General features: G+C 47.0%; 1 protein-coding gene and 1 non-coding gene across 2 annotated transcripts in view; one reads left to right on the forward strand and one right to left on the reverse strand.

The window, feature by feature from the left end:
* Nucleotides 1–11,514, forward strand: part of gnl1 (guanine nucleotide binding protein-like 1) — a 32,497-nt gene extending 20,983 nt beyond the window's left edge. Inside the window, exons 6-12 of the mRNA XM_078566730.1 lie at nt 512–719; nt 1,668–1,763; nt 3,807–3,992; nt 4,579–4,757; nt 7,712–7,886; nt 8,086–8,226; nt 11,048–11,514. Of these exons, the coding sequence (XP_078422856.1) occupies nt 512–719; nt 1,668–1,763; nt 3,807–3,992; nt 4,579–4,757; nt 7,712–7,886; nt 8,086–8,226; nt 11,048–11,310 (1,248 nt within the window). The 3' untranslated portion in view covers nt 11,311–11,514. The remainder of the gene's footprint in view (nt 1–511; nt 720–1,667; nt 1,764–3,806; nt 3,993–4,578; nt 4,758–7,711; nt 7,887–8,085; nt 8,227–11,047) is intronic.
* Nucleotides 11,515–23,685: 12,171 nt separating this feature from the next.
* LOC144696222 (U1 spliceosomal RNA) lies at nt 23,686–23,849 on the reverse strand. The gene has a single exon (XR_013580134.1). It is a non-coding gene; the product is annotated as a U1 spliceosomal RNA (small nuclear RNA).
* Nucleotides 23,850–27,868: the final 4,019 nt, after the last annotated feature.

Consider the following 27,868-nt stretch of genomic DNA (forward strand, 5'->3'; position numbering starts at 1 on the left):
GTGTTTGGTCGCCTGTCCTAATATCTCCCTATGTGGCTCAGTAGCAAATATTGTTTGATCATGCTCCTGGGAAGTGTCTTGGGATACTTCACTACATTAAAGGTGCCATATAAATGCAAGATGCTGTTGTTGTCTCGCTGTGTATTCCTGACTGATGCACTATCTACCTACTAGACTTCTTCCCTCTATTTGTTGGTTAATAAGATAATGTTGACTGCACATTTTAAAAATTCATTCACGGGATGTGGACTTCACTGGCTGGGCCAGCATTTATTACCCACCCCTTGTTGCCCTTGAGAAGGGTTTATAATACGTATACATGCAGACACGTATAAATGCACACAACACACAAGTATAGATAGAAACATGCAAACATACATACTCCTCCATATACACTAATATATTAAGAAAAGCTAGCTTCAACTATTCTACCTGATACACCCTTTCACTTATCAATTTCTTTCTTGAGCCAGTTCCTTCCTCTCTCTTCCCCCACACCCCCCCCTTCCAGGTGATCCACTTTTCCCCGGCACTTTATGACTATGTAACCCAGGAAATGAAGAGGAATATTATCCTGGTGTTGAATAAGATTGACCTCGCTCCACCCTCCCTAGTGGCAGCTTGGAAACATTATTTCCAGCAGAAGTTCCCTCAGCTCCACGTGCTCTGCTTCACATCGTACCCGCGGGAGAAACCGGGTGAGACAGACCCGAGCGCTGGTAAGTAGCAGCTGGGCCTGTGCCATGGCTGGTAGTTTAGTATGGGCGTGGTGTTGAATCAGAGTGACCCGTGTACAGTCTTTATCTAGCCTGGTCCACATTACTCTGGGAGGAACAGAGATGTGTCATCCGCCCAGTGTTATCACTGTTCACGCTATCTCCATCTGGCCACTACCAAACTGTTCCACCCTGAGATGTGATGGAACCAGACTGTGAATGGGGGCGAGGTGGGTGAGAGGGCTAATCCCCTCCAGTGGGATGAGGCTGCCCAGTGTCCAGGGGAGAGGTGGGTGAGAGGGTTAATCCCCTCCACTGGGAACAGTCTGCCCAGTGTCTGACTGTGAATGGGGGAGAGGTGGGTGAGAGGGTTAATCCCCTCCACTGGGAACAGGCTGCCCAGTGTCTGACTGTGAATGGGGGAGAGGTGGGTGAGAGGGTTAACCCCCTCCACTGGGAACAGGCTGCCCAGTGTCTGACTGTGAATGGGGGAGAGGTGGGTGAGAGGGTTAACCCCCTCCACTGGGAACAGGCTGCCCAGCGTCTGACTGTGAATGGGGGAGAGGTGGATGAGAGGGTTAATCCCCTCCACTGGGAACAGGCTGCCCAGTGTCTGACTGTGAATAGGGGAGAGGTGGGTGAGAGGGTTAATCCCCTCCACTGGGAACAAGCTGCCCAGTGTCTGACTGTGAATGGGGGAGAGGTGGGTGAGAGGGTTAATCCCCTCCGCTGGGAACAGGCTGCCCTGTGTCTAACTGTAAATAGGGGGAGGTATGTGAAAGAATCAATCCACTTCCTCCCCCCTCCACCTTTGTGACAGGTGCCTGAAGTGATGGTCAGTTTGAATGATGTCAGATATTTTTTCACAGTGTAAATGTGCATCTCTTGAGTTATTAAAGCTTAACCAGTGGGGACCGTGCGTTTCATTTGACTGTCCGTTGTGGAGTTTAGTTTTTCAGAAGCGAAGGCGAAGGAGGCGGGTCAGGACAATGGCCGTGGGGCCTAAGCAACTGCTTAAAGCCTGCGAGACCATCACGCAGGGGAAAGGTAAGGCTTGGAAGAGAAAGAAACACTCAGAGCCAATATGAAAAATTTCACAAGTGTAGAATCTTACAGCACAGAGGGAGGCTATTCGGCCCGTTGTACCTGTGCTGGCTCTTTGAAGGAGCTATCCAATTTAATCCCGTACCACAGCTTTTTTCCCTGTAACCCTACAAATAAGCCCTTTTCACACATGCGCCCAGTTGCCTTGTGTTCTATTGAATCTGATGCCACCACGCTTTCTCAGTTTGGGCGTTCCAGATCTTAGCAGCCCACTGTGTGAAGAAATTTCTCCTCATTTCCCTTCTAGCCTTTTGCTAATTATTTTAAACCAATAACCTGTGGTTACCAACCTGTTTACTCTTATAAAAGCCCCTTGTAATTTTGAATGCCTCTATTTGGTGACCTCTTGTCCATCTCTGTCCTAAGGAGAGTAATCCCAGTTTTTGCAGTCTCTCCACATGACTGAAATCCCTAATCCATAGTATTATCCTGGTAAGGTTCACCTGTACCCTCTCCAGGGCCTAGACACCCTTCCTCAAGCATGGTGCTCAGGATTGCACACAATGATGTTCTGTCAGCATATAAAACTCAGCTGTGTTTCCCACAATCTCTGCAGTTCAAGTGACACTGAAGCTGCGCACTCCTTCCTGGGACACTGAGCACTGGCGCCTGACTCCCTCCTGTTATCCAGAACACTCCGAGCTTGCTACTGAACAGTGAGAGCATGGCAGATCTGTCTGCTAGTGCTTTTGCCTGAATAGTGAGCAGATTGTCACTGTATTGTGCTGAAGGGCAGAAACCCCGCAGATTTCCCCAGACCACACCGCCTAGTGCAGCGCTGGCTGAGGTCAAGTATCTCTGTTGCTGAGCTTGATTTGAGGTCAGGACTGTCTGGCCTGTGTGGCTCAACCATCTTAACCAGATCTTTTGGAATCCCTGTGCATGGTTGGGACAACTTGGAAAGAGCAGTAATGAAGCCTTTCCAACTCTACCACACTCTGAGGAAATAATTTTCAAAGAAAAATGCCCTTCAAAAACCCCTTTTAAAGTCTTATCTTTTTAACCAGTGCTATCAGGTTTTTCTCCCTCCTGGCCCTTGGTCTCCCTTCTTCCTTTGACCCTCTTTAACGTGAGTCCCACTCCCCCTGCCCTTTCCCCATGAGCCTGCAAATTTTTTTTTCCCTTTTCGATTATTTCTCCAATTTCTTTTTCAGTCTATTGAATCTGCTGCCGCTATCCTTTCAGGCAGAGCATGCTGGATCGTAACAGCGGACTGTACGTTTAAAAAGAGAGACTCATCTCACCTCTGGGTGTTCTGTCCATTACAGCACCTTACCACTGTGTCCTCTAGTTACTGACCCTCCTGCTACTGGAAACAGGCTCTCCCAATTTAATCTATCAAAAAAAAATTGAGGAACAGGAGGAGGCCATTCAGCCCCTTGGCCCTGTTCTGCCATTGAGTTAGAACTTGACCGATCTGCATGTCAAATCCACCTGCCACCTTGGTTCCATAACCCTTAATACCATTACCCAAAAAAATCTATCAGTCTCTCAGTTGTGAGGTTTTCAATTGCATCCTAGCCTCAGCAGCTTTATGGGGGAAGAGAGTTTCTGGTTTCCACTACCCTTTGTGTGAAGAAGTACTTCCTGACATCAGCTCTGAACAGCCTAGCTTTATATTTAAGATTAATGCCCAGAGGAAATTTGTTTCTCTCTATCTGCCCCAGCAAATCCTTTGATCACCTTGAGCTTCTCCATTAGAACAACCCTTAGTTCTTTATACTCGAGGGAGTGCAAGACTAGTCTGTGCAATCTGTTGGAATTTAAGCTGCTTGCTCCGGTATCATTTCGGTGAATCAGCGCTGCACCCCCTCCATTGCCAGTATGCCCTTGGTGGGGGTGGAGGGTACGGTGCCATCAGAATGCAGTTATTCCAGATGCGGTCTATGTACAAGCTGTGCCATAACTTCCTCCTGCTTTGTATTCCAGCCCTTGTTCCTTCCCCTCCTCCTCCAGTTGTGTAATTGCTTCTCTGTCTCTTGCTAGTGGACTTGAGCAGTTGGAAAGAGAAGATGGATCGGGACGCAGCAAACACTCGGCATGAAGAGCTGACTGACGAGGAGGACGAAGATGATGCTGTCCTGGTGGAGCATCAGACGGATTCTGCCATGGAAATGTGTGCACCGGTGGATGAACTGTACAAGGATGGCATCCTCACTGTGGGCTGTGTGGGTGAGCTGGCACGGCTGATACAGTTGGCTTTTATCGTGGGCAATGCAATTGGGGCGGTAGCTGCTGAAAACGTGTGGCTTCCTCCCCGTCCTTCAAGTGCCCACGTTTTCCTTTCCAAGTGAGCATGGCCATTGATGCAGGAGGCTTGGATTGCCAGCAGATGGCAGTACTGCAGGAAAACTATCGCTCAACTTGTTTAAAAGCTTTAAAATATTGCCCAACTGTACAAGTCCTGTGGATGTCCTCCCTCCTTTCTCCATCTTCCCTTTCCCCTTCCCCCTCCCCGGCCCCCACAACTTATTTCCCAGCTCCCCTCTAAATTTCTCCAACTCCACCCCGCTATCTCGAATCTGGTTTTCCAACTGGAGCTCAGTGATTGGATGTGCAAAGATGTTCGGGATCTGAAGTTGAAGATGCGGAAAATGTCCCAAAGAGTGGCATTCATTTGAGGAGCAGTTCCACCCCCACCACCCCCCAAATTGTTTTTAGTTGCAGCTGCCTCGGAGGAAGGAAAGAGCTAAGCTGTCAGGAATTGGTACAGAGTTTAAGATCTGGTATCAAACTTAACTTTCCTCACTTTCCTCAGGGTTTCCCAATGTGGGCAAATCATCTCTCATTAACGGCCTGGTGGGGAAGAAGGTGGTGAGCGTGTCCCGTACCCCGGGACACACCAAGTATTTCCAGACCTACTTCCTGACGCCCACCGTCAAGCTCTGCGACTGCCCGGGTCTCATCTTCCCATCGCTGGTGGACCGTCAGCAGCAGGTCAGTTAGCGACACTGTGTGGCGCGGGTGCAACTGGCTTCAGGAAGATGATAACACTGCAACAAGAACTTGCACTTACATAGCCCCTTTAAAACGTCCCAAGGTGCTTCACAGGAGTGCAGGGGAAAGTCATGGAATTTGTCAATTAGGAAAAGTTATGGAAAATTCCTGAAACGGCCCAAAGTCGTCACGTTTTGTAATGACCGGGGTGAGACGTTTCTGACTTTGGGTGGGTTTCTGACCTTTTCCTGTTTTTTTTACTCCGGCGTCCACTTCCCCCTCTCTGTAATCGTTAACTTCAGTTCACCAGTCTGGAGTCCTGCCTGATCTTGTCCATTGCCACTGCCGATTGGATGCTTTGAAGACTGCCAGAACGAGAGCTGTCATTGGCCGAATAGTATGTGCCAGACTCCCCCAGTCCATCCATTATTGCTCCTCTCGTGTGAGCAGAGGTATATTTGCTGGTGTCAGTCGCAGAGACAGAGGACCGGGCGGGCGCTTTCTTCAGAGCCGGAGCGCGGTAAACAGGGTGAGGCAGAGCAGGAACAAGCACCCTGGTGGAGGAGGCGACACATAAAACGATGCTGCATGCCTATAGTTGAGACCCGCTTGCTCTGATCGTTCACATGAGATCCACTGAAAATCTCTTCAAAGTGGCAAAGGCGTGGAGTTTTATTTTGCTAAAGGCGTGCAGGAGCTCTGGGAGTGGCCAAGGATTCAATACGTAGGGAGATATTTGGACAGCTGTCAGAGGTAGGTTTTAAGGAGGAATGCGAGGACAAGGGATGGAGAGGTTTACGGAGGGAATTCCAGAGGTTGGGACCAGTACAGTTGAAGGCATGGCCACCAAGGATGGGGCAAATGAAGTCTGGGATGGAGTGGAGGGCAGAATTAGATGAGCTCGGTAATCTCAAAGATTGTGGGGCTTGGGCAGGTTACAGAGATAGGGAGGGGTGAGGCTAGGGAGGGATTTGATGTTGTAGCTTTACCAGGTTGATGCTTCATTTTTAGGTATGCCTGGTGCTGCTCCTGGCATGCCCTCCTTCACTCTTCATTGAATCAGGGTTGATCCCCCGGCTTAATGGTAGAATGGGGGATATGCTGGGCCATGAGGTCACAGATTGTAATTGTATACAATTCTGCTGTTGCTTGTGGCTGGCAGCGTCTCGTGGTGGCCCAGTTGTGAGTTGCTGGGTCTGTTTGAAATCTATCCTACTTAGCACAGTGGTAGTGCCACGCGACATGGAGGGTATCCTCAATGTGAAGATGGGACTTTGTCTCTGCAAGGTTGTCACTCCTACTGATACTGTCATGGACAGATGCATCTGTGACAGGCAGATTGGTGAGGATGAGGTCAAGTATGTTTTTGGTTGGTTCCCTCACCACCTGCCGCAGACCCAGTCTATCAGCTATGTCATTTAGGACTCGGCCAGCTCGGTCGCTAGTGGTGCAACTGAGCCAATCTTGGTGATGGACATTGAAGTCCCCCATCCAGAGTACATTCTGCACCCTTTCCACCCTCGGTGCTTCCTCCAAGTGATGTTTAACATGGGGAAATACTGATTCATCAGCTGAGGGTGGGGGCGATAGGTGGTAATCAGCAAGAGATTTCCTTGCCCATGTTCGACCTGATACCATGAGACTTCATGAGGCCCAGATTTGATGTTGAGAACCCCCAGGGCAAAACCCCCCCCCCCCCCCCCTCCACCCGACTGTATACCACTATGCTGCCACCTCTGCGGGACCTGTCCTGTTGGTAAGACAGGACATACCCAGATATGGCGATGGTGGTGTCTGGGATATTCGGCCATGAAAGCCCTCACAGCTGAGCATTTGGTTCAGCCCACCCTCAATGCATGCTTTTCCTATTAAGGGGTCACCAGATGGTGGTCAGGAGCAGCAAGCTGGGGCTGAAGCTCAGGAGCACTGAGTGTGAATGTGGTGGCCCTACCAGCAGACACTCTGCCTGAGGTTAAAATAACACGGACCAGGGGCTGAAGCTCATCTTGGTCTATGTGGTGTTGTACTACTTTAGGCTGTGCACTGACTTACTGAACCATAGGGGTGAAAGAAAGACTTGCATTTAAATAACACCTTTCACAACCACAAGACGTCCCAGAGCATTTTTGGTTCAGTTAGGTACAGTTTTAAGTGTAGTCAATGTTGTAATGTAGAAACTGCTGCAGATAATTTGCAATGAGATAATCAGATAATTTGTCCTATTGATGTTGATTGAGGATTCAATATTGGCCAGGACCTTGGCAATAACTGCCCTACTCTTCTACGGGGCAGTGGCCTTGGGAATTGTTACAGCCACCCCGAGTTGGCAGATGGGAATCTCTGTTTAATGTCTAATTCTGAAGAAAGCACCACTGGCAGTGCAGCACTCCCTCAGCGGTGGTAGTGTGTTACAGTTCATTCGGGGAATCTGAGCTGCGGTGGAAGCATGCACTTTTTACTTGCATGTTGCAGTCCAGAGCTACGGGTGGTGATGTGAGAGGCTTCAACATCCTTTCCATCACGTGGATGACCTGGAATCTCTCCTGTTCTCACTACCTGCCTTTGGCCCGTGTTGGAAGGACTTGCAGGTGGATACTCAACCTGTTTGACCGCGTTGTCCTTGGACATCAAGTCCTGGGGCAGGGCTGGAACCCAGAGTGTCTGGCCCAGAGGCAAGTGCGCTACCCGCTGCGCCACAAGACCTTTCATTACTCCACCAGTGCTGCACTTTGATGTCAGCCACAAAAGTGCTCCGGTCTCTGGAATGGGACTTGAAGCCACAGCCTTCTGACTCGAGAGGCAACCTCGAGCCATGGGTGACAGCTAAATGAGCTGTCATTTTAAACGCTAGATTTCTTTCCTTTTCTTAAAATGCGCAGACCATTCACCCTCCGCTTGGCTGAGTGGCTTGTCTCTTTTCTAAAGAATGCAGTTTTGCCTCCTCCGCCCTCTAGATCCTTGCTGGAATTTACCCGATAGCGCAGATCCAGGAGCCGTACACCTCAATTGGCTACCTGTCCGCGAGGATTCCCATACAGAAGCTGCTGAAGCTCAGGCACCCGAACGTGGAGGACGACAGGCCCGGGGAGCAGGGCGAGGCCAAGTTCACGGCCTGGGACATCTGCGAAGGTAACCGTGCGTCAAGAGCAGAAGTCGGGGGAATTGGTGGGGTTAAGAGAAAAGGCTGCTCGCTAATTATATTCAAATAATCTAGAGGACGGAAAGCTTTTTGGTCCCTGTGTCCAGTATTATTAACAAGCTCCGGGCTGGACCTGGGTTGAGAATCGATGCCCTTCTCTCACACCCTCTGTTATTTGTCTCTTTGCAGCCTGGGCAGAGAAGAGAGGCTACAAGACAGCTAAAGCTGCACGGAATGATGTGTTCCGGGCAGCTAACAGCATCCTCCGACTGACTGTGGATGGGCGTCTGTGTCTGTGCATGAGACCCCCAGGCTACACCGTGCAGAAAGGTGAGTGTTCAGTCAACTTCAGCACCGAGCGTCAGCGGGGCCCGGCTATGGGGAGTCGAGCCTGATTTGAGTTTGAAATAAGGTTCCTTGTGAATTCTGGAATGCGTCTTCCCTGTTTTTTTAACCATTTCTACGCAACGTTTAAGAACGCGTCTCACTTGCAGTGTTACGAAGTGGGACAAGTTCTCCTGTCTTTCCTAATACCTCTTGGTATCAAGGATTGGGTTGTTGCCTCTTTCTCTGCACTGTCTCCAGTGGTCCCCCTGTGCTTCAGTGACCAGTACTGGGATCAGTTCTCATGGGGCACTGGCACAGTCGGCGTATGCTTCCTCTACAGCCGCAACAATTAACTGGTCATTGTTCAGCTTTCTCTGAGTTGATAAGTAACTCTGCGCAGTGATTGATTTGAGTTGTTTAAAATCATGAAAAAAAATTGGGCAACACTTACATCTATTGCAAGTGTTGGCTATTGAACCTGCTGTGTCCTTTTTTAAGTTGTAGTATCTTACAGCACGGGAGCAGGTAATTAAGCCCATTGTCCCTGTGCTGGCTCTTTGAAGCACCTATGCGATCATAAGACGTAGGAGCAGAAGTAGGCCATTTGGCCCATAGAGTCTGCTCCGCTATCCAATGAGATCATGACTGATCTCATAATCCTCAACTCCACTTTCCTGCCTTTTCCTCATAACCCTGGATTCCCTTACTGATTTAAAAGCTGTCCATCTCAGCCTTGAATATACTTAATGACCCAGGCTCTACAGCCCTCTGCAGTAAAGAATTCCACGGACTCACTACCCTCTGAGAGAAGAATTCCTCCTCATCTCTGTCTTAAATGGACGACCCCTTACTCTGAGATTATGCCCTCTGGCCCAAGACTCTCCCACAAGGGGAAGCAACCTCTCAGCATCTACCCTGTCAAGCCCCCTAAGAATCTTATATGTTTCAATAAGGTCGCCCCTCATTCTTCTAAACTTCAGTGAGTACAGGCCCAACCTACTCAACCTCTCCTCATAAGAAAATCCCTCCATCCCCAGGATCAAGCTAGTGAATCTTCTCTGGACTGCCTCCAATGCCACTATATCTTTCCTTGGGTAAGGGGACCAAAATTGTTCACAGTATTCTAGGTGTGGCCTAACTAATGCCTTGTATAGTTTTAGCAAGACTTCCCTATTTTTATACTCCATTCCCTTTGAAATAAATGCCAACATTCCATTTGCCTTACCTACTACCTGGTGAACTTATATGCCAGCATTTTGTGATCATGCACAAGGACCTCCAAATCCCTCTATGCTGCAGCCTTCTTCAGTCTTTCTCCATTTAAGTAATATTCAGCTCCTCTAATCTTCCTGCCAAAGTGCGTAACCTCACTTTCCCACATTATATTCCATCTGCCACGTTTTTGCCCACTCACACAACCTGTCTAGATCCCTCTGTAGACTTCTTGTCATCCTTACCACTTGCCTTCCCACCCACGTTTGTCGTCTGCAAACTTGGCGATAGTACATTCATTTCCCTCATCCGTGTCATTAATATATATTCTAAATAATTGTGGCCCCAGCACTGATCCCTGCGGCACTCCACTAGTTACAGGTTGCCATCCTGAAAATGCCCCCCATATCCCAAATCTCTGTCCTCTACTAGTTAGCCAGTCCTCTATCCATGTAATATACTACTCACTACATCATGGGCTCTTACCTTATTAAGTAGCCTTGTGTGGTACCTTATCGAACGCCTTTTGGAAATTCAAATATGTTACATCTACTGGTTCCCCTTTATTCTACTTGTTACCTCCTCAAAGAATTCTAATATGTTTGTCAGGCATTATTTCCCCTTCATGAAGCCATGCTGACTCTGCTTGATTATATTATGCATTTCTAAATGCCCTGCTATTACATCCTTTATAATAGACTCCAACATTTTCCCAACGACAGATGTTAAGCTAACTGGCCTATTTTTATTTGTTTCCCTCCCTTTTTGAATAAGGGTTACATTGGCAGTTTTCCAATCCTCTGGGACTTTTCCAGAATCTAAGGATTCTTGGAAGATTGCTACCAGTGCATCCACTATCTCTCCAGCTATTTCCTTTAACATCCTAGGATATTAGTTTCTGAATCAGTCCCACTCCCTGTGCTCTTCCCTCATTGCCTTTTGTGGGAGAGTATGCCACTTTGACCACCCATTACGCAAAGAGTGAAGAGATTTTTTGTTTGTTTAGGGGATGCGGGTGTCACTGGCTCAGCCAGACTTAGTTGCCCTTGAGAAGGTGGTGGTGAGCTGCCTTCTTGAACTGCGGCAGTCCATGTGGTGTAGGTATACCCACAGTGCTGTTAGGAAGGGAGCCCCAGGATTTTAACCCAGTGACACTGTTTCCTATCTCCTCTACTGAATGGGATTTAAAAGATAAAATGAGAAGTCTTGACAGAGTAGATGGAGGGAAACTTTTCCTTTTTGACGGAAGGGTTGGCAACCAGAGGGCACAGATTGAAGATGGGGGGGTGGGAAAAAAGCTGCAGGGGGTAAATTAGGATTTTTATTTATGTTTTAGTGATTTGTTGCAATCTGGAATTCAGTGGCTGACAGGGTATTGGTACAGATGACCTCCTGTACAATATGATCCTGAGAACCGCAGTCAAGGGCTAAGGGACAGAGCACAGCAGGTTTGGTAGCCAATGCCTGAATCTATATTTGTAGCCGACAGCTGGTCAACACTGGGCACCTGTTGAGGAAGAGTGAAAAATGGGATGATTGGGAGGAAGTAAAGCAGTTGAAGTAACTTCAGTTGTCTGTCTGTGTGTCTCTCTTCACCCACCCCTCCCCTTAGCGGACTGGCAGCAACACGCCGAGACACTGGAGATTGCGGCTCTTCAGGAGGCGCACAGGCAGCAGAGCAAACAGAGCTCTGAAGACGAGGACGAGATCTCCAGCTCTGATCAGGAGGATGACGAGAAAGACCACGACGCAGACGAAGAGGAGGAGGAGGAGGATGAGGAAGAGGGAGGTGAAGGCGGGGATGTGGGTAAAGGGCACAAGGGAGCTTTCCTCAGCAAGAACAAGTTCGCCCTTCTCCGAGACGATGAGTGCTAACCTCTTGCTGCACCGGACCACGTGGTGCCGGGACTGCGGGACCGGGGACCTTTTTAAACTTAAAGAAAAACGATGCATGTGCATCTTCCTACAGCAGCATTGCCCCTGCTGTGTATTACTTCATTCCGGAGTGCATTGAGGAGGCCCATTCCAAACCTTACCGTTAATGTATTGTTTTATTTCAATAAAGCTTTATTTACCTTAGCAATTGGAGCTTGCTATTCACCAACTTGTGTTTACTGGGCTCTGCACAGTGTGTAGGGGGAAGGGCTAGGTGTGAGTGAGCGACTTTATCATGAACCTTTGCTATCTCTGCAGTTACTGGACTCTGCAGCCAGATCACACTTTAGGAAGCACTTGAAGTCTTTGGAGAAGAAACAGAAGCGATTTACTCAGATGGTTCCCGGGATGGGGGATTAGTTATGTGAAGGGACAGGAAATGCTGGGGTTGTTCTCCTGGTGGCCTGTATCCTAATGCTTAATGCTGCAGAGATGGTGGATGCATTGGTTGTAATCTTCCAAATTATCCTCGATTCTGCAGAGGTCCCTGCATGTTGGAAAACTGCAAATGTAGCACCTCTATTCAAGAAAAGAGGGAGACAAAGCAGGAGACTAGAGTCCAGTTAGCCTAACATCTGTAATTGTGAAACTGTTAGAATTGCTTCATTGAAGAGGTAGTAACAGGATATTTAGAAAATGGTAATGCAACTGGGCAGAGTTAACGTGGTTTTGTGAGAAGGAAATAGTGTTTGACAGATCTATTAGAGCACCTTGAGGATGTAACAAGCAGGGTAGATAAAGGGGAGGGAGTAGATGTGTGTTTGGATTTCCAAAAGGCATTCAGTAAGCACATAAAAGCCCCCATTAGATTAGCAGTGGTGCATTCACCCAGACAGCTGATGGTGTTGGGGGTGACATTAGTGTGGATAGAGGATTGGCTAAATAGCTACCAAGATGAATGGCTCATTATCAGGTTGGCAAACTGTGATTAGTGGAGTTCCACAGGTATCGGCGCTGGAGCCTCAACTATTTACGACCTAAATTAATGTCTTGAATGAATGGACAACTGCATCGTAGCCAAGTTTGCAGATGAAACAAAGGTAGGAAAGCAAGTTCTGAGGAGGATACAAAGAGTCTGTTAGGTGAGTGGGCAAAACTTTGGCAGGTGGAGCATAATGTGGGAAAATGTGAAATTGTCCATTTTGGCAGAAAGAATAAAAGAAGCATATCTGGTGAGAGATTGCAGAGCTCTGAGATGCAGAGGGATCTGGGTGTCTTAGTGCATAAATTGCAAAAGCCTAGCCTGCAGGTACAGCAAGTAATTAGGAAAGCTAATAGAATGTTATTTCTTGCGAGGGGAATTGAATACAAAAGTAGGGAGGTTATGCTTCAGTTACACAGAGCACCAGTGAGACCACATCTGGAGTACTGTGTACAGTATTGGTCACTTTATTTAAGGAAGGATGGAAATGTATTGGAAGCAGTTCAGAGAAGGTTTACCAGACTAATACCAGGAATGGGCAGGTGTCTTATGAGTAAAGGCTGGACAGGCTAGGCTTGTATCCACTGGAGTTTAGAAGAGTGAGAGGCGACTTGATTGAAACATATAAGATCTTGAGGGTTCTTGACAGGGTGGATGTGGAGAGGATGTTTCCTGTTGTGGGAGAATCTAGAACATGGGGTCACCCATTTAAAATGGAGATGAGGTGATATTTTTTCACTCAAAGGGTCCTGAGTCTGGAACTCTTCCTCAAAAGGCAGTGGAAACAGAATTTTAAAATATTTTTAAGGCTGAGGTGGATAGATTTTTGATGAGCAAGAGGGTGATAGGTTATCAGGGGTAGGCAGGATGCAGATCTGAGGTTACTATCGCATCAGCCATGATCTTACTAAATGGTGAAGCTTGTTTGTAATGTGGGGAAATGTGAGATTGTCTACTTTGGCAGGAAGAATAGAAAAGCTGAATATTTAGATGGAGAGAGACTGCAGAACGCTACAGTACAGAGAGATCTGGGTGTCCTCATACACATAGTTAGCATACAGGTACAGCAAGTAATTAGGAAGGCAAATTGAATGATAGCCTTTATTGCAAGGGGATGGAATATAAAAATAGGAAAGACTTCCTACAACTGTACAGGGTATTGGTGAGACTGCACCTGGAGCACTGTGAAGTTTTGGTCTCCTTACTTAAGGAAGGATATAAATGCATTGAAGGCAGTTCGGAGAATGTTCACTCGGCTGTTCCTGGGATTAAGGGGTTGGTCTTATGAGGAAAGATTGAGCAGGTTGGGCCCTTGCATTGCAGTTTAGGAAAGTGAGAGGTGATCTTATTGAAACATAAGATTACGAAGGAGTTTGACAGGGTCGACGCTGAGAGGATGTTTCCCCTCTTGGGGAAATCTAGAACTAGGGGGCACAGTTTCACATAAGATGTCTCCCATTTAAGACTAAGATAGGAAGGAATTTCTTCTCAGGGGGTCATTAGTGTTTAGAATTCTCTTTCCCAGAGAGCAGTAGAGGGCTGGGTCATTGAATGTATTCGAGACTGAATTAGACAGGTTTTTGATCGACAAGGGGTGGTTATGGGTGTAGGGGGGCGGGTGGCAAACGGCAAAGTGGAGTTAAGGCTGCAATCGGATCAGCTGTGATCATCTTGAATGGCAGAGCAGGCTAGATGGGTTGAATGGAATACTCATGCTCCTCTTTCTTGTGTGTGGCTGTGTTTTACATGAACATCCCTATTACCTTCCCAGGACAGCTGAAACTGTCTGGCCGAGATTCTCTGGTAAGATCCCCTGACTGTAACTGACAATGCAACAGCAATGACCCACAATTTCAGCTGTCTGGGTGAATGCATCCCTGTGTTTTCCAGCTGCCCACACACACCCCTCCTCCCCTCTCAAGAATTTACAGGGTGCATCCCCCACCATTCTCCACCCCTGCAGTTCTCCTGCTGCCTTTTCCTACCTATTTGACTCTTCTTGTATGGAGAATTGCTTCCACCTTCCCCGTGGATTAAGTCCCTGGGCTGCAACATCTGATCACAGACTTGGGGTGAGTGGAGTTCCAACCACAATGATCTATCTCTGCAGGTGCTGGGTCCTAGCACGAATGATGTGGACATGGCTGTTGTAGCTGCTCTTGCTACCCCTATCTCATTTAGACTGATAACAGAAATAAAGCTCAAGCCCTACCCTCACCCCAACATGACGACAGACGCTTGCATGAAGGCCATGGGTGGGACTTTTGGCTCCTCAGGCCATAGTTGCTGCTTATAGCGTGTACAGGAAGGCTGTGCTTCCTGAGGTCCAAGCCTGCTGTGTTCCTGGTCCTCGATATTGGACTGTCAGTGGCCAAGATGTTCCTGTGCTGGTGGATCCTCACAAAGCCACTGGGCAGTGTGTTATATTATTAAATATCCCACTCTCTATCCTCAATGGGCCTTTCCTCCAGACCACCCCCACCTACAGCAGCTGGGGGAAGGTGAGGTCATAGGTTGCACTGATTCCCATTCTGGGAAACAAGTCTCCATCAAATAAATCATCTCTTTCGGGTGGCAGCTTTTGTCCAGCTCTCATTGGAAGAGCAAATGGAGGATAGTTTCTCCCACCAGCTGAAGCATTCACTAGATACCCTTGGAAGGTGCCCTACCTGCAAGGAGGCGGGGCTTGTCTGCAGGAACGCACCCACCTCCCAGGCCACCGAAATGGACAAGGCAGCTGAGGCTGTCATCACTATCGCTCCTCCCTATATCTGTGCCCAGATATTGAAAGAGAAGACTGGGTGGATGATTGAAGCACCCATCAAACAGTGGGGGGATGCTAAGAAGGAGGAGGAGGTGGGTCCACACACCAGCATGAACGTGAGCCTGTGCTCCTTATAGAGAAGTTGGGTTTGGAGGTGAAAGTATCTGGAGTCATGGATGCCTCCACTCTGCTGCACCCATCTGGCAAGAATTAAAGGTGCTGTTCAGCCTGTAAAGGAGGGGCCCTCTGAGTGAGGAAGAAGAGCTGGCATCTAGGTTAGATCCTACGGCCCCCACAGCTTCTCACCATCAGTAGGGGCTGTCCTCCCTCCAATTTTCTGATCTGTACCTCCAGGGTGTAGAGAGGGTGAAACCCTGCTTATGGGTGTGGGGGTCATATCACCAAGTCTGCTGTCCTACCAGGTTTGATTCAGGCTGTGATGCCCATAAATTAGAGCATGCTTTATGTAGAGTATATATATTTATTTCATTTATAACAATAGTTACAATGCAAGAAGTGGACGAGTTGATACATAAAGATTATACTTCTTTCAAAAAGAGAAAGTTTTCAGGTGATCGATTTAAAATGGCCATCGTGATAACAAATGAGCTGTTCAATCTTGGTCCAGGAGCCAGGAGTCTTATACATTCTGTTTTACTGATATATATTGAATCACTCGATACATTGCCCATATTCAGCAATACCTGGGCAACGTTGAGGCTTGGGCTGACAATGACCATCTCCAACAAGACAGAATCCAACCATCTCTGCTTGACATTCAATAGCATTACCATCACTGAATCGCCCCACTATCAACATCCTGGTGGTTACCGTTGACCAGAAAATGAACTGGACTAGCCATATAAACACTGACCACAAAAGCAGGCCAGAGGTAGGTAATTCTGTGGAGGGTAACTCACCTCCTGCATCCCCAAAGCCTGCTCACCAACTACAAGGTACAAGTCAGGAGTGTGATGGAATACCCTCCACTTGCTTGGAGCTCCCACAACCCTCAAGAAGCTCAACACCATCCAGGACAAAGCAGCCTGCTTGATTGGCATCCCATCCATCACCTTCAACATTCACTCTCTCCACTACCGACGCACAGTGGCAGCAGTGTGTACCATCTACAAGATGCATTGCAGCAACTCACCAAGGATCCTTAGAAAAACACGACCACTACCATCTAGAAGGACAAGGGCAGCAGATGCATGGGAACACCATCACCTGCAAGTTCCTCTCCAAGCCACACACCATCCTGACTTGGAACTATAGCGCTGTTCTTTCGCTGTCGCCAGGACAAAATCCTGGAACTCCCTCCCGAACAGCACTGTGTATGTACCTACACCACCTGGACTGCAGCAGTTCAAGAAGGTGGCTCACCACCAACTCTCAAGGGCAATTAGGGGTGGGCAATAAAATTGCTGGCCCAGCCAGTGACACCCATGTCCCTTGAGAGAATAAAAAAAGGTTATGGGAAATTGATCCTACCTGTTGTGGCTATATGTTAATAAACTTCTGTGTTTCCTCAAGCAACCTGCAACCCACTTCTGCCCATTCCAAAATAAGCAGAAACAGTCGACTGGCAGTTCCCATTCTATGATCGCATAACATAAGATAATGATGGGAGACAGTTTGCCCTCTGATGTAGGATTAAAAAAAACTTCTGACAATAAAACATTGAATCTGGAAAACTTATTTTCACTGAAAACCTTGCAAAATAGCACTCTTCTCAAAAGAACCCGAAAGTCTTTTACAAATACATAAATAGTCAAAGGGTCAAAGCAAAGATTGGGTGAGTTTAGGGTCCATAAAACAAGATTTTCTTGTGGAGGCAGAGAGAATGACTGAGACACTGAACGAGTGCATTGCATGTCTTCATTAGCGAAGAGGATGTTGCCAATGTTAGAAGTAAAGGAAAAGGTCGTAGCAATATTGGATAGCATAAAAATAGATGAAGAGAAGGTCACAAGGTCAGTAGTGCTCGGTAGATAAATTGTTAAATCTGGATGGGGTGCATTCTAAATCACCGAAGGAAGGGGTGGAAATTGCATTGATAATAATCTCCCAATCCTCCTCAGAAACAGGGGCAGTGTCAGAGGATCGTTCTGTTCAAAACAAGAGGGGAGAAGGCTAAAACCGGCAACTGTAGGGCAGTCGGCCAGGTGGGGGAAATTTTTGGAAACAATAATGCAGTAAGAACAAAATTAAATGGTGTTTGGAAAATTATGGGCCAATAGAGGAAAGTCAGCATGAGATTGTTAAAGGGATAGCATGTGTGACCAACTTGATTCCGTTCTTTCATGAACAGAGGGTTTTGAGGATAGAACAGCTTGCTCTTGTATATATGGATTTTCAATGGGTACTTGACGAAATGGCACAGAATAGACTCGTTCGCAAATGAGATGAAAAGGACACCGGCAATATGGATACGAAATAAGCTAAGGGACAGAAAGCAGGCAGCAGCGATTAAGTTATTATTTTTCAGACTGGAGGGAGGTATATAATGTTTCAGTTTTGATGTTTCTGTGGACTCCCGAACACATTGGGTTCAGCGATTTCCAGATCAAATCCACTGCAATATTCAAGGAATCCCATTCCCTCTTTTAAACTGCCGCCAACAGGAATCGCTGCTGCACGAAATTTCTCAAGCGAGCGTTTTGTCGGTTTTTGTATGAAAGCTTTATTTGTTGTGGTGTAATCCCGAATCTGCTTTGTATGCTCCGCATTAAACAAAGTGATTTACTGCGTTTATCAGTTTAATGTTGTGTGGAGCCAGGAAACACTCCCTGCCTGCAGATATTGAAATAATTGCTTTTATCTCAAATGTTTTGCAAATGACCTGAATAGGTCAGCAACTCGGATAATTAGCCTGGGTTTGTAAAAATATTTTAATCGCAGCATCCATCCTACACAAAACAATATGCTTCCCAGCACAGTTTATTAATTTAATGTAACTTTTCAGAGTGCAAAGGAGACCATGAGACGCTTTAGAAGCGGGGAGAGTTGGGGAGACCGCCTGTAAGGGGACGGTGAATATATTATGAGGCCGGTACTGAGACACACAGACAGGCACAGGCACACAGACATATATACAGAGATAGACATACCGCACACAGACATATATACAGAGATAGACACACCGCACACAGACATATATACAGAGATAGACACACCGCACACAGACATATATACAGAGATAGACACACCGCACACAGACATATATACAGAGATAGACACACATCACACAGACATATATACAAAGATAGACACACCGCACACAGACATATATACAGAGATAGACACACCGCACACAGACATATATAGAGATAGACACACCGCACACAGACATATATACAGAGATAGACACACCGCACACAGACATATACACAGAGATAGACATACCGCACACAGACATATATACAGAGATAGACACACCGCACACAGACATATATACAGAGATAGACACACCGCACACAGACATATATACAGAGATAGACACACCGCACACAGACATATATACAGAGATAGACACACCGCACACAGACATATACACAGGGATAGACACACCGCACACAGACATATACACAGAGATAGACATACCGCACACAGACATATATACAGAGATAGACACACCGCACACAGACATATATACAGAGATAGACACATCGCACACAGACATATATACAGAGATAGACACACCGCACACAGACATATATACAGAGATAGACACACCGCACACAGACATATATACAGAGATAGACACACCGCACACAGACATGTATACAGAGATAGACACACCGCACACAGACATATACACAGAGATAGACACACCGCACACAGACATATATACAGAGATAGACACACCGCACACAGACATATACACAGAGATAGACACACCGCACACAGACATATATACAGAGATAGACACACAGCACACAGACATATATACAGAGATAGACACACCGCGCACAGACATATATACAGAGATAGACACACCGCGCACAGACATATATACAGAGATAGACACACAGCGCACAGACACACGCATAGCAACAACTTATATTAATATAGCGCCTTTAACATTTCGATAAGTCCCAAGTTGCTTAATTCACAGGAGCAGAAATAGAAAGAGACACACACAGATACACCTGCACCCCCTCACCCCCGACCACATACAGACACACATGCGTCTCTGTACAATCAGGATATACATGGCCGCAACATTAGTGACATTCCACATGGACATCAGTAAAAATGCACCAGCATGTTTAAAATGAACAAAATAAAAACAGAATTACCTGGAAAAACTCAGCAAGTCTGGCAGCATCGGCGGAGAAGAAATCAGTCAACGTTTCGAGCCCTCATGGCCCTTCAGCAGAACTGAAGCATAGTTTCAACAAGGGAGAAATATAAATTGGTTTAAGGTGGGTGGGGGGGAAGAGACACATTGAGGGTGTGGTGTGAGCAGATAATCAAAAGATGTCAGAGACAAAAGGGTCAAAGAGGTGTTGAAGGTGGTGGTCTTTGTCTGAGAAAAGTGCTAATTAAGAATGCAAGACAGGATATTCAAAGTACAGCTCTAGTGGGGGTGGGGTGGAAAGACTAAAGGTTTTAGTTTTAGATTTAAAAATAATGGAAATAGGTGGGGAAAGAAGAATCTATATAAATTATTGAAAAAAAAGGCGGGTGGGGGGGGAAAAGAAACGGGGTGGGGATGGGGGGAGGGGGGTTTAAGATCTAAAGTTGTTGAATTCAATATTCAGCCCAGAAGGCTGTAAAGTGCCTAGTCGGAAGATGAGGTGCTGTTCCTCCAGTTTGCGTTGGGCTTCACTGGAACAATGCAGCAAGCCAAGGACAGACATGTGAGCAAGAGAACAGGGTGGAGTGTTAAAATGGCAAGCGACAGGGAGGTTTGGGTCTTTCTTGCGGACAGACCGCAGGTGTTCTGCAAAACGGTCGCCCAGTTTGCGTTTGGTCTCTCCAATGTAGAGGAGACCGCATTGGGAGCAACGAATGCAGTAGACTAAGTTAGGGGAAATGCAAGTGAAATGCTGCTTCACTTGAAAGGAGTGATTGGGCCCTTGGACAGTGAGGAGAGAGGAAGTGAAGGGGCAGGTGTTGCATCTTCTGCGTGGGCATGGGGAGGTGCCATAGGTGGGGGTTGAAGAGTAGGGGGTGATGGAGGAGTGGACCAGGGTGTCCCGGAGGGAACGATCCCTACGGAATGCCGCCGGGGGGGGTGAAGGGAAGATGTGTTTGGTGGTGGCATCATGCTGGAGTTGGCGGAAATGGCGGAGGATGATCCTTTGAATGCGGAGTCTGGTGGGGTGATAAGTGAGGACAAGGGGGACCCTATCATGTTTCTGGGAGGGAGGAGAAGGCATGAAGGTGGATGCGCGGGAGATGGGCCGGACACGGTTGAGGGCCCTGTCAACGACTGTGGGTGGAAAACCTCGGTTAAGGAAGAAGGAGGACATGTCAGAGGAACTGTTTTTAAAGGTAGCATCATCAGAACAGAATGCGACGGAGGCGAAGGAACTGAGAGAATGGGATGGAGTCCTTACAGGAAGCGGGGTGTGAGGAGCTGTAATTGAGGTAGCTGTGGGAGTCGGTAGGCTTGTAATGGATATTGGTGGACAGTCTATCACCAGAAATTGAGACAGAGTGGTCAAGGAAGGGAAGGGAAGTGTCAGAGATGGATCATGTGAAAATGATGGAGGGGTGGAGATTGGAAGCAAAATTAATAAATTTTTCCAGGTCCCGATGAGAGCATGAAGCAGCACCGAAGTAATCATCGATGTACCGGAGAAAGAGTTGTGGGAGGGGGCCAGAGTAGGACTGGAACAAGGAATGTTCCACATACCCCATAAAGAGACAGGCATAGCTGGGGCCCATGCGGGTACCCATAGCCACACCTTTTATTTGGAGGAAGTGAGAGGAGTTAAAGAAGAAATTGTTCAGTGTGAGAACAAGTTCAGCCAGACGGAGGAGAGTAGTGGTGGATGGGGATTGTTCGGGCCTCTGTTCACGGAAGAAGCTCAAGGCCCTCAGACCATCCTGGTGGGGGATGGAGGTGTAGAGGGATTGGACATCCATGGTGAAGAGGAAGCGGTTGGGGCCAGGGAACTGGAAATTGTTGATGTGACGTAAGGTGTCAGAGGAATCACGGATGTAGGTGGGAAGGGACTGGACAAGGGGAGAGAGAAGGGAGTCAAGATAACGAGAAATGAGTTCCGTGGGGCAGGAACAGGCTGACACGATCGGTCTGCCGGGACAGTTCTGTTTGTGGATTTTGGGTAGGAGGTAGAAGCGGGCCGTCCGAGGTTGGGCGACTATCAAGTTGGAAGCTGTGGGAGGAAGATCTCCAGAGGAGATGAGGTCAGTGACAGTCCTGGAAACAATGGCTTGATGTTCTGTGGTGGGGTCATGGTCCAGGGAGAGGTAGGAGGAAACGTCTGCGAGTTGACGCTCAGCCTCCGCGAGGTAGAGGTCAATGCGCCAGACAACAACAGTACCACCCTTGTCAGCGGGTTTGATGACAATGTTGGGGTTGGACCTGAGAGAACGGAGTGCAGTGAGTTCAGAGAGAGACAGATTAGAGTGGGTGAGAGGAGCAGAGAAATTGAGACGGCTAATGTCACGCCGACAGTTCTCAATGAAAAGATCAAGAGAAGGTAAGAATCCAGAGGGAGGGGTCCAAGTGGAGGGAGAATATTGGAGGTGGGTAAAAGGATCCGTTGAACGGGGAGAGGACTCCTGCCCAAAGAAGTGAGCACGGAGACGAAGACGGCGGAAGAAGAGTTCAGCATCGTGCCGAGCCCGAAATTCATTGAGATGAGGGCGTAAGGGTATGAAACTAAGTCCTTTGCTGAGCACTGAACGTTCAGCATCGAAGATGGGATGGTCAGGGGGTATACTGAATACACGGCTGGGGCTGGGATTGGAAGATGGGATGGGGACAGAGGGACAGGCAGGGGTGGAGGGTCCCAGATGGGTGTTGGTGTCGATGAGTTGCTGGAGCTTGCGTTCCTTAGCACTTGAGAGAAAGAGAAAAAGTTTCTTGTTGAGGCGTCGGATGAGACAAAGAATAAAATGAAACTGGGGGCACGCGCAGCTTTGAAAAAGGGTGCGGTGGTGCTGCTGGAGGGAGAGGTCGAGTGTGTTCATATGACGGCGCATGGCACTGAGTGTGGATCTCAAAATGCGACGGGAACAGCAGTCCGAGGAGCGTTGTATGTCCTGGAAATACCTGTAATCCTGGGTGAGTTCGAAACAAGAGAGATAGAACTCTGATTTGTTTGTATTTGGATGTTGCTGAGTTGTAACTGAGAGTGAATCATTGGCTCTTGTGCTATTTTGTTTGAAAATGTTTTTGCTTTCTGTTTTAATGCAATTAATTTTCTTCCCCACCCCACGAGGAATTTTTATTTTGAAACCTGCAATGTGAAGATCCAGACAGGAAAAAGGATTCTTCCTCTTCAGGAGCTTCCTCCAGAGGGGACGGACTGAGACCTTCTCCAAGGCCCACGTGAGTTTGTGTCTGTTTCTTACCCCGAGATTTCATTGCCTGTCCGGGACCCTGGTTTTCGGTGGCTCCGGTTAACCAGTTCCTGTTGGGCTGCGGTCCTGGAGTTTCAAAAAGATAATCCTGGGGTTAAAGTAGCCCGGCCTTGCAATCTAAAACATACATGTTAGCCTCCGGTGGTGAGGAACGGGAGCCCCACAAGAGAAAGTGAGAAGTCCTAATGTGAAGCTGCCTAAAATCTTGTTATAATTCAGGGATAATGTGTGTATTATGGGCTTGTGCAATCATTCTGACGGTTAAACGGGATTCCCGTTGGTCATTTTACTGAGGGTTTAGATCTATCTGCCTTTCTCCAGTTTTCTTTCTGTTTATTTCTTCGCTTTGCGCTATTTAAGTCTTCAAGGAATAATCACAGGTGAATTGATGGACCCACAGCAGGAGAAGTGAGCTGCAGAAGGGGCAGGGAAAGACTTTACACATGGGGAGGGGGTGGGTGGGGTGGGGTAGGAGTCACAGAGGGAGCTGTTGAAGGGGGAGATTATACAGAGGGGGTGGGAGGCTGCAGTTCGTTTCGGAGAGGGGTAATTGGAATGAACATGGGGACAGGGTGCTTGTACATGTTTGAAATAGTGAGGGGTCGCTGCTACATGTTTTAAATGGTGAATGCATATGAGTTAATAGCTGACTGATATGAGTTTGTATTTATACAGAAGTCCAGAGAGATAGGGGGTGGGGCAGTGGGGTGGTGCTGGGAGACCGGGGACTATTGTGATGGTGGGTTGGGTGTTACATGGGGGTTTGAGAGATTTTTGAGTGGGCAAATGCGGGGTTAAAAATGGCGCGAGTAATTTGGCGGCGACAAAACAAATGGTCGGGCGAAAATGATGCGGAGATGGAATAATTGCTGGCTGATAATGACAGGGGGCAAAATAATGGGGGTTGGATAATATTTGTGAGGAGGAAAGAAAATAAATAACCAGTCCAGTATAGATTCTGAAGAGCACACATTGGGAGTTATATATCTCTTTCTAAATAAAAGGTTGCCGAAAAGAAGTAGAAAACAAAATGAAGGAGTTAAAGTCTATTTTTGAATTGTAAAATCAGGGGAGAGCGCGAACGCAGTCCCCCACTACCACAAATTTTGCAGTCGAGTATCCCGCATTTGGGGACATCGCAGGCGTCAGCACACCCGAAGTGCAATGGGTTAGCCTCGTCCTGGGAGAACCTCCTTCATGATCAAGGTTTCTCCCCTGCCAGGTAAGTATGCCTGTACACTCTCACACGCTGCCAGCCGACATCAAGCACTACCCCTCATAGTCACATGCACTAATTTTTAAAAATTTTAACGTCACTTTGTTCACATTTTTCCGCAAAACAGCTCAGTTTTTCTCATGTATTGTAGAACATGCTTAACTATCCCTCTAGATGGAGAAAAGGCAGCTGAAATGCTGTCCTCCATTTATATTTGCATATTGCCTTAATAGGAGACAAACCGCCTTCCTGGGCCACTCGCTGCAATATGGGTATTCTCCAATTAGCGGCGCTGTTCCCTCAATATAAGACACTCGTTCAGCCTCAGCTGGAATATTGTGTACCGTCTGGGCTCCGCATTATAGGAAGGATGTGATCGTATTGGAGAAAGTGCAGAGGAGGTTTACAAGAATGGTTCCAGGGATGAGACACTTGAGTTATGAAGATAGTTTGGATAGGTTGGGACTGTTCTTCTGGAGAGGAGAAGGTGAAGAGGAGATTTGATTGAGGTTTTCAAAATCATGAGGGGGCTCGATAGAGTAAATAGGGAGAAACTCATCGAAGGAACGAGAGGGCGCAGATTTAAAGTGATTTGCAAAAGAAGTCAATGTGATGTGAGAAAAAACTTTTCCACACAGTGACTGGTTCGAGTCGGGAATACACTGCCTGGAAGTGTGGTGGAGGCGGGTTCAACTGAGGCATTCAAGAGGGCAATAGATGATTATTTATATAGAAACAATGTAAGGGTTACGGGGAAAAGGCAGGAGAGTGGCACCAAGTTACAATGCTCAGAGAGCCGGTGCAGACACGATGGGCCAAATGGCCTCCTTCTGCACCGTAACAATTCTGTGATTCTGTGGGTGGCTTGGAGGGTAACTTGTAGGTGGTGGTGTTCCCATGTATCTGCTGTCCTTGTCCTACTAGATGGTAGTGGGGCACAGAGGAACAGCAAGGGTAATAGAGGGAGCTTTACTCTGTATCTAACCCCGTGCTGTACCTGCCCTGGGAGTGTTTGATGGGGACAGTGTAGAGGGAGCTTTACTCTGTATCTAACCCCGTGCTGTCCCTGTCCTGGGAGTGTTTGATGGAACAGTAGAGGGAGTTTTACCCTCTATCTAAACAGTACTCTGCCTGCCCTGAGAATGTTTTATACAAACATACGTACGAGCATATGAAATAGGAGCAGAAGTAGGCCATTCAGCCCCTAGAACCTGCTCTGCCATTCAATAAGATCATGGCTGATCTGTTTGAGTTTCGAATTTCATCTACCCCCCGATAACATTTGATTCCCTTGCCTAACAAGAATCTACCTACCTCCATCTTAAAAATATTCAGTGACCTCAACTCCACTGCCTTCAGTGGCAGAGAGTTCCAAGAGAAAAAAACTCTCCTCATCTCTGTCCTAAAAGGGCGATCCCTAATTTTAAAACAGTACCTAGTTCTGGACTCACTCACAAGAGGAAACATCCTTTCCATGTCCACCCATTTACAAAAACCAGAATGTCACTCTATTTACAACAGAGATAAAAGCAAAGAACTGCGGATGCTGGAAATCCAAAACAAAAACAGAAACAGAAACACCTGGAAAAACTCAGCAGGTCTGGCAGCATCGGCAGAGAAGAGCACAGTTGACCTTGTCTTACTGTAACAGCTGAATTCATCATTTTTATTTCATTTTACCCACACAGGAAATGCCGCACTGATACTAGATACACCATTCCTATTTGCATATGCCCCTTAAAAGGAAACAAACCATCTGCTGCTTTTCTTCAAGCTACAGGCTGTTTTCCGCAAAGAATTGTCCCGAGGCGTGTGCACTCTGCACGGGAAGTGAAGTTTTATCTAATCTCTGTTTGAAATAGCCTTGAGAATTTCATCTCTTTGAAAAAAACACTTTGTAATTTTTATACATGAAGACTGGCCTCATTCTCTTTGTTTGAAATATTTTCACCAATTTCGCTACAGAATAAATGAAACTTCCTTTCTTTAACTGTGACTTTGCAATCTGTCACACTCTTTGCAGTAAGTTCATTGTCCACATTAATAATATAAGTAGGAGCCCCCCACAATGACACCGATGGGAGATGAATATTTCTCAATATCTTCTGATGAGACATTAAACTGAAGCCCCCACTCCACTTTGCCCTCTCGGTTGAACGCAAGAGACCCCGGGGCATTTGAAGAAGAGCAGTGGGAGCATCCGCTGTCAATGTGTATCCCTCAACCAACATCACATAAACAAGCAATCCACCCAGTCATCTGGCTGATTATGGGAGCTTCCTGTGCACAATTTGGCTACTGTGTTTCCAACCTTACAAAGGTGACTACGCTTTTAAAGTATTTTGGATGTATTGAGGATGTCCTGTGGTCCTGTGAAAGTCCTTTAGAGAAATGCTAATCATTCTTTTCTAATGGGGTTAGGCAAACCTGGACACAGGACCAGGGGTGAAGTGAGGAAGATAATAATTATCCAGCCAAATAAGGAACTAGAAACTGGGCTCGTCAATGGACTCACTGGAAAAAGGCTAACTGAGAATAATGGAAGCAACTCTATAACGTAAAAGAAACCTGGAGAGTTTGCCTCAGATGAAGGTATTTTAGTCAACATGTCTTCCATCATGAATGATGCTTCCAATGAGGCTTTCTCGTGTTGTGTTTGAGTCACGTCTTAAATCAAAATTATGCCCCTTGTGACAGGAAAGGTCTCCTAGGAACCGTGGCATTTACCATTGTGAACAACAGCATGGTCTCCAATAAATATACAAGTAAGAGAGGAGGGGCTACTGCTCTGAACCTCAGATGCCCATGTTCACCCATCGCCCCTGCGCTCACTGACCCCCTTGGCTCCCGGCTTGGGCAGCACCGTGATTTTAACATGCCCATCCTTGTGTTCGAATTCCTCCATGGTGTCACTCCTCTCTACCTCTGTAACCACTGTCATCTCACTCCCCACCGAGGTTACAGTGATCCTGCAGTTCTGGCCTTTTGAGCATTGCTATTTAAAAAGTCTGTCTTTTATACATTATTCGAGCAGATCTAGATGGGTATCTGTATGTCCTTTCTGAAGTGTGGTGCCCGTAATTGAACATAACCCTCCAGGTGGGATCTAACCAGTGAATCTTTAGCATAATCGCCTTGCTTTTGAACTATTCCCTTATTAACAAAAAAGTCCAGCATCGCAGATGCTTTAAGTCACCCCACTTAACGTTGTTTTGTCTTAAAGTGGTTTATTCTTTAGAGGCCTGTTTCTTCAATTAACATCCAAATTTCTGTTTTTCCATTGTCACCTTGTGCACCAGCTCGTTGTTTAAAGTTGGTCTGATGTCTCATGTCGGGTCCCATGGCCCGATCGGCGACTTAGTGAAGAAAGTGAGGTGTCCATCTGCAATCGAGGGAAATTCGACTATTTAAAAAAATACTTTGATGCAATGTCCTGAAGAAAGAATATCCAAACTAAGAGGTTTCTTTATTTTTTATACAAAATGTTGAACCCTGGGCAGCTCATTCCTGTGGAAAATGGCCCATTTCTTGACTTCTGCAAGCGAACTTTAATTTTGGAGCCTCAGGATTGCCTGCTGTGGGTGAGGCACAGAAACCACCTTGAAGTCTGTTAGAGAGAGAGAGAGGGAAAGAGAGAGAGAGATGTTTGCCATTGTACACAGGCAAAATTGCTTTCCTTGTCTCAGGGCTTGTTTCGGTGAAAAATACAGGTTGCAGTACTTGCCCTTCAGGAGGCTAACTCTGCAATCGTCTGATTAATTTTGGAGCCTCCCAAGTCTGGCCCTTGTTCAAGGCTGTGAGAGGCAAGAGCCATTTTAAAATCAATGAGAGAGCCAGTTGCGACAGGCTAAGCAGGGGAGCCATTTTAAAGCCCCTTGTTTCGGGCTTGTGATTTAGTGCTGCGATGCTTCGGAATCACTCGTAAACCTGAGTCAGGAATGACCAGCAATTGGAATCTGCTGTTGCAAAGGAAGCAAGTAAAAGTATCAGCCTGGCAGTGAAATTGGATGCGCAAAGTGTCACACCTTAAAGT

This window comes from Cetorhinus maximus, chromosome 21 (genome assembly GCF_964194155.1).
Source record: "Cetorhinus maximus chromosome 21, sCetMax3.hap1.1, whole genome shotgun sequence".
NCBI classification, from domain to species: domain Eukaryota; kingdom Metazoa; phylum Chordata; class Chondrichthyes; order Lamniformes; family Cetorhinidae; genus Cetorhinus; species Cetorhinus maximus.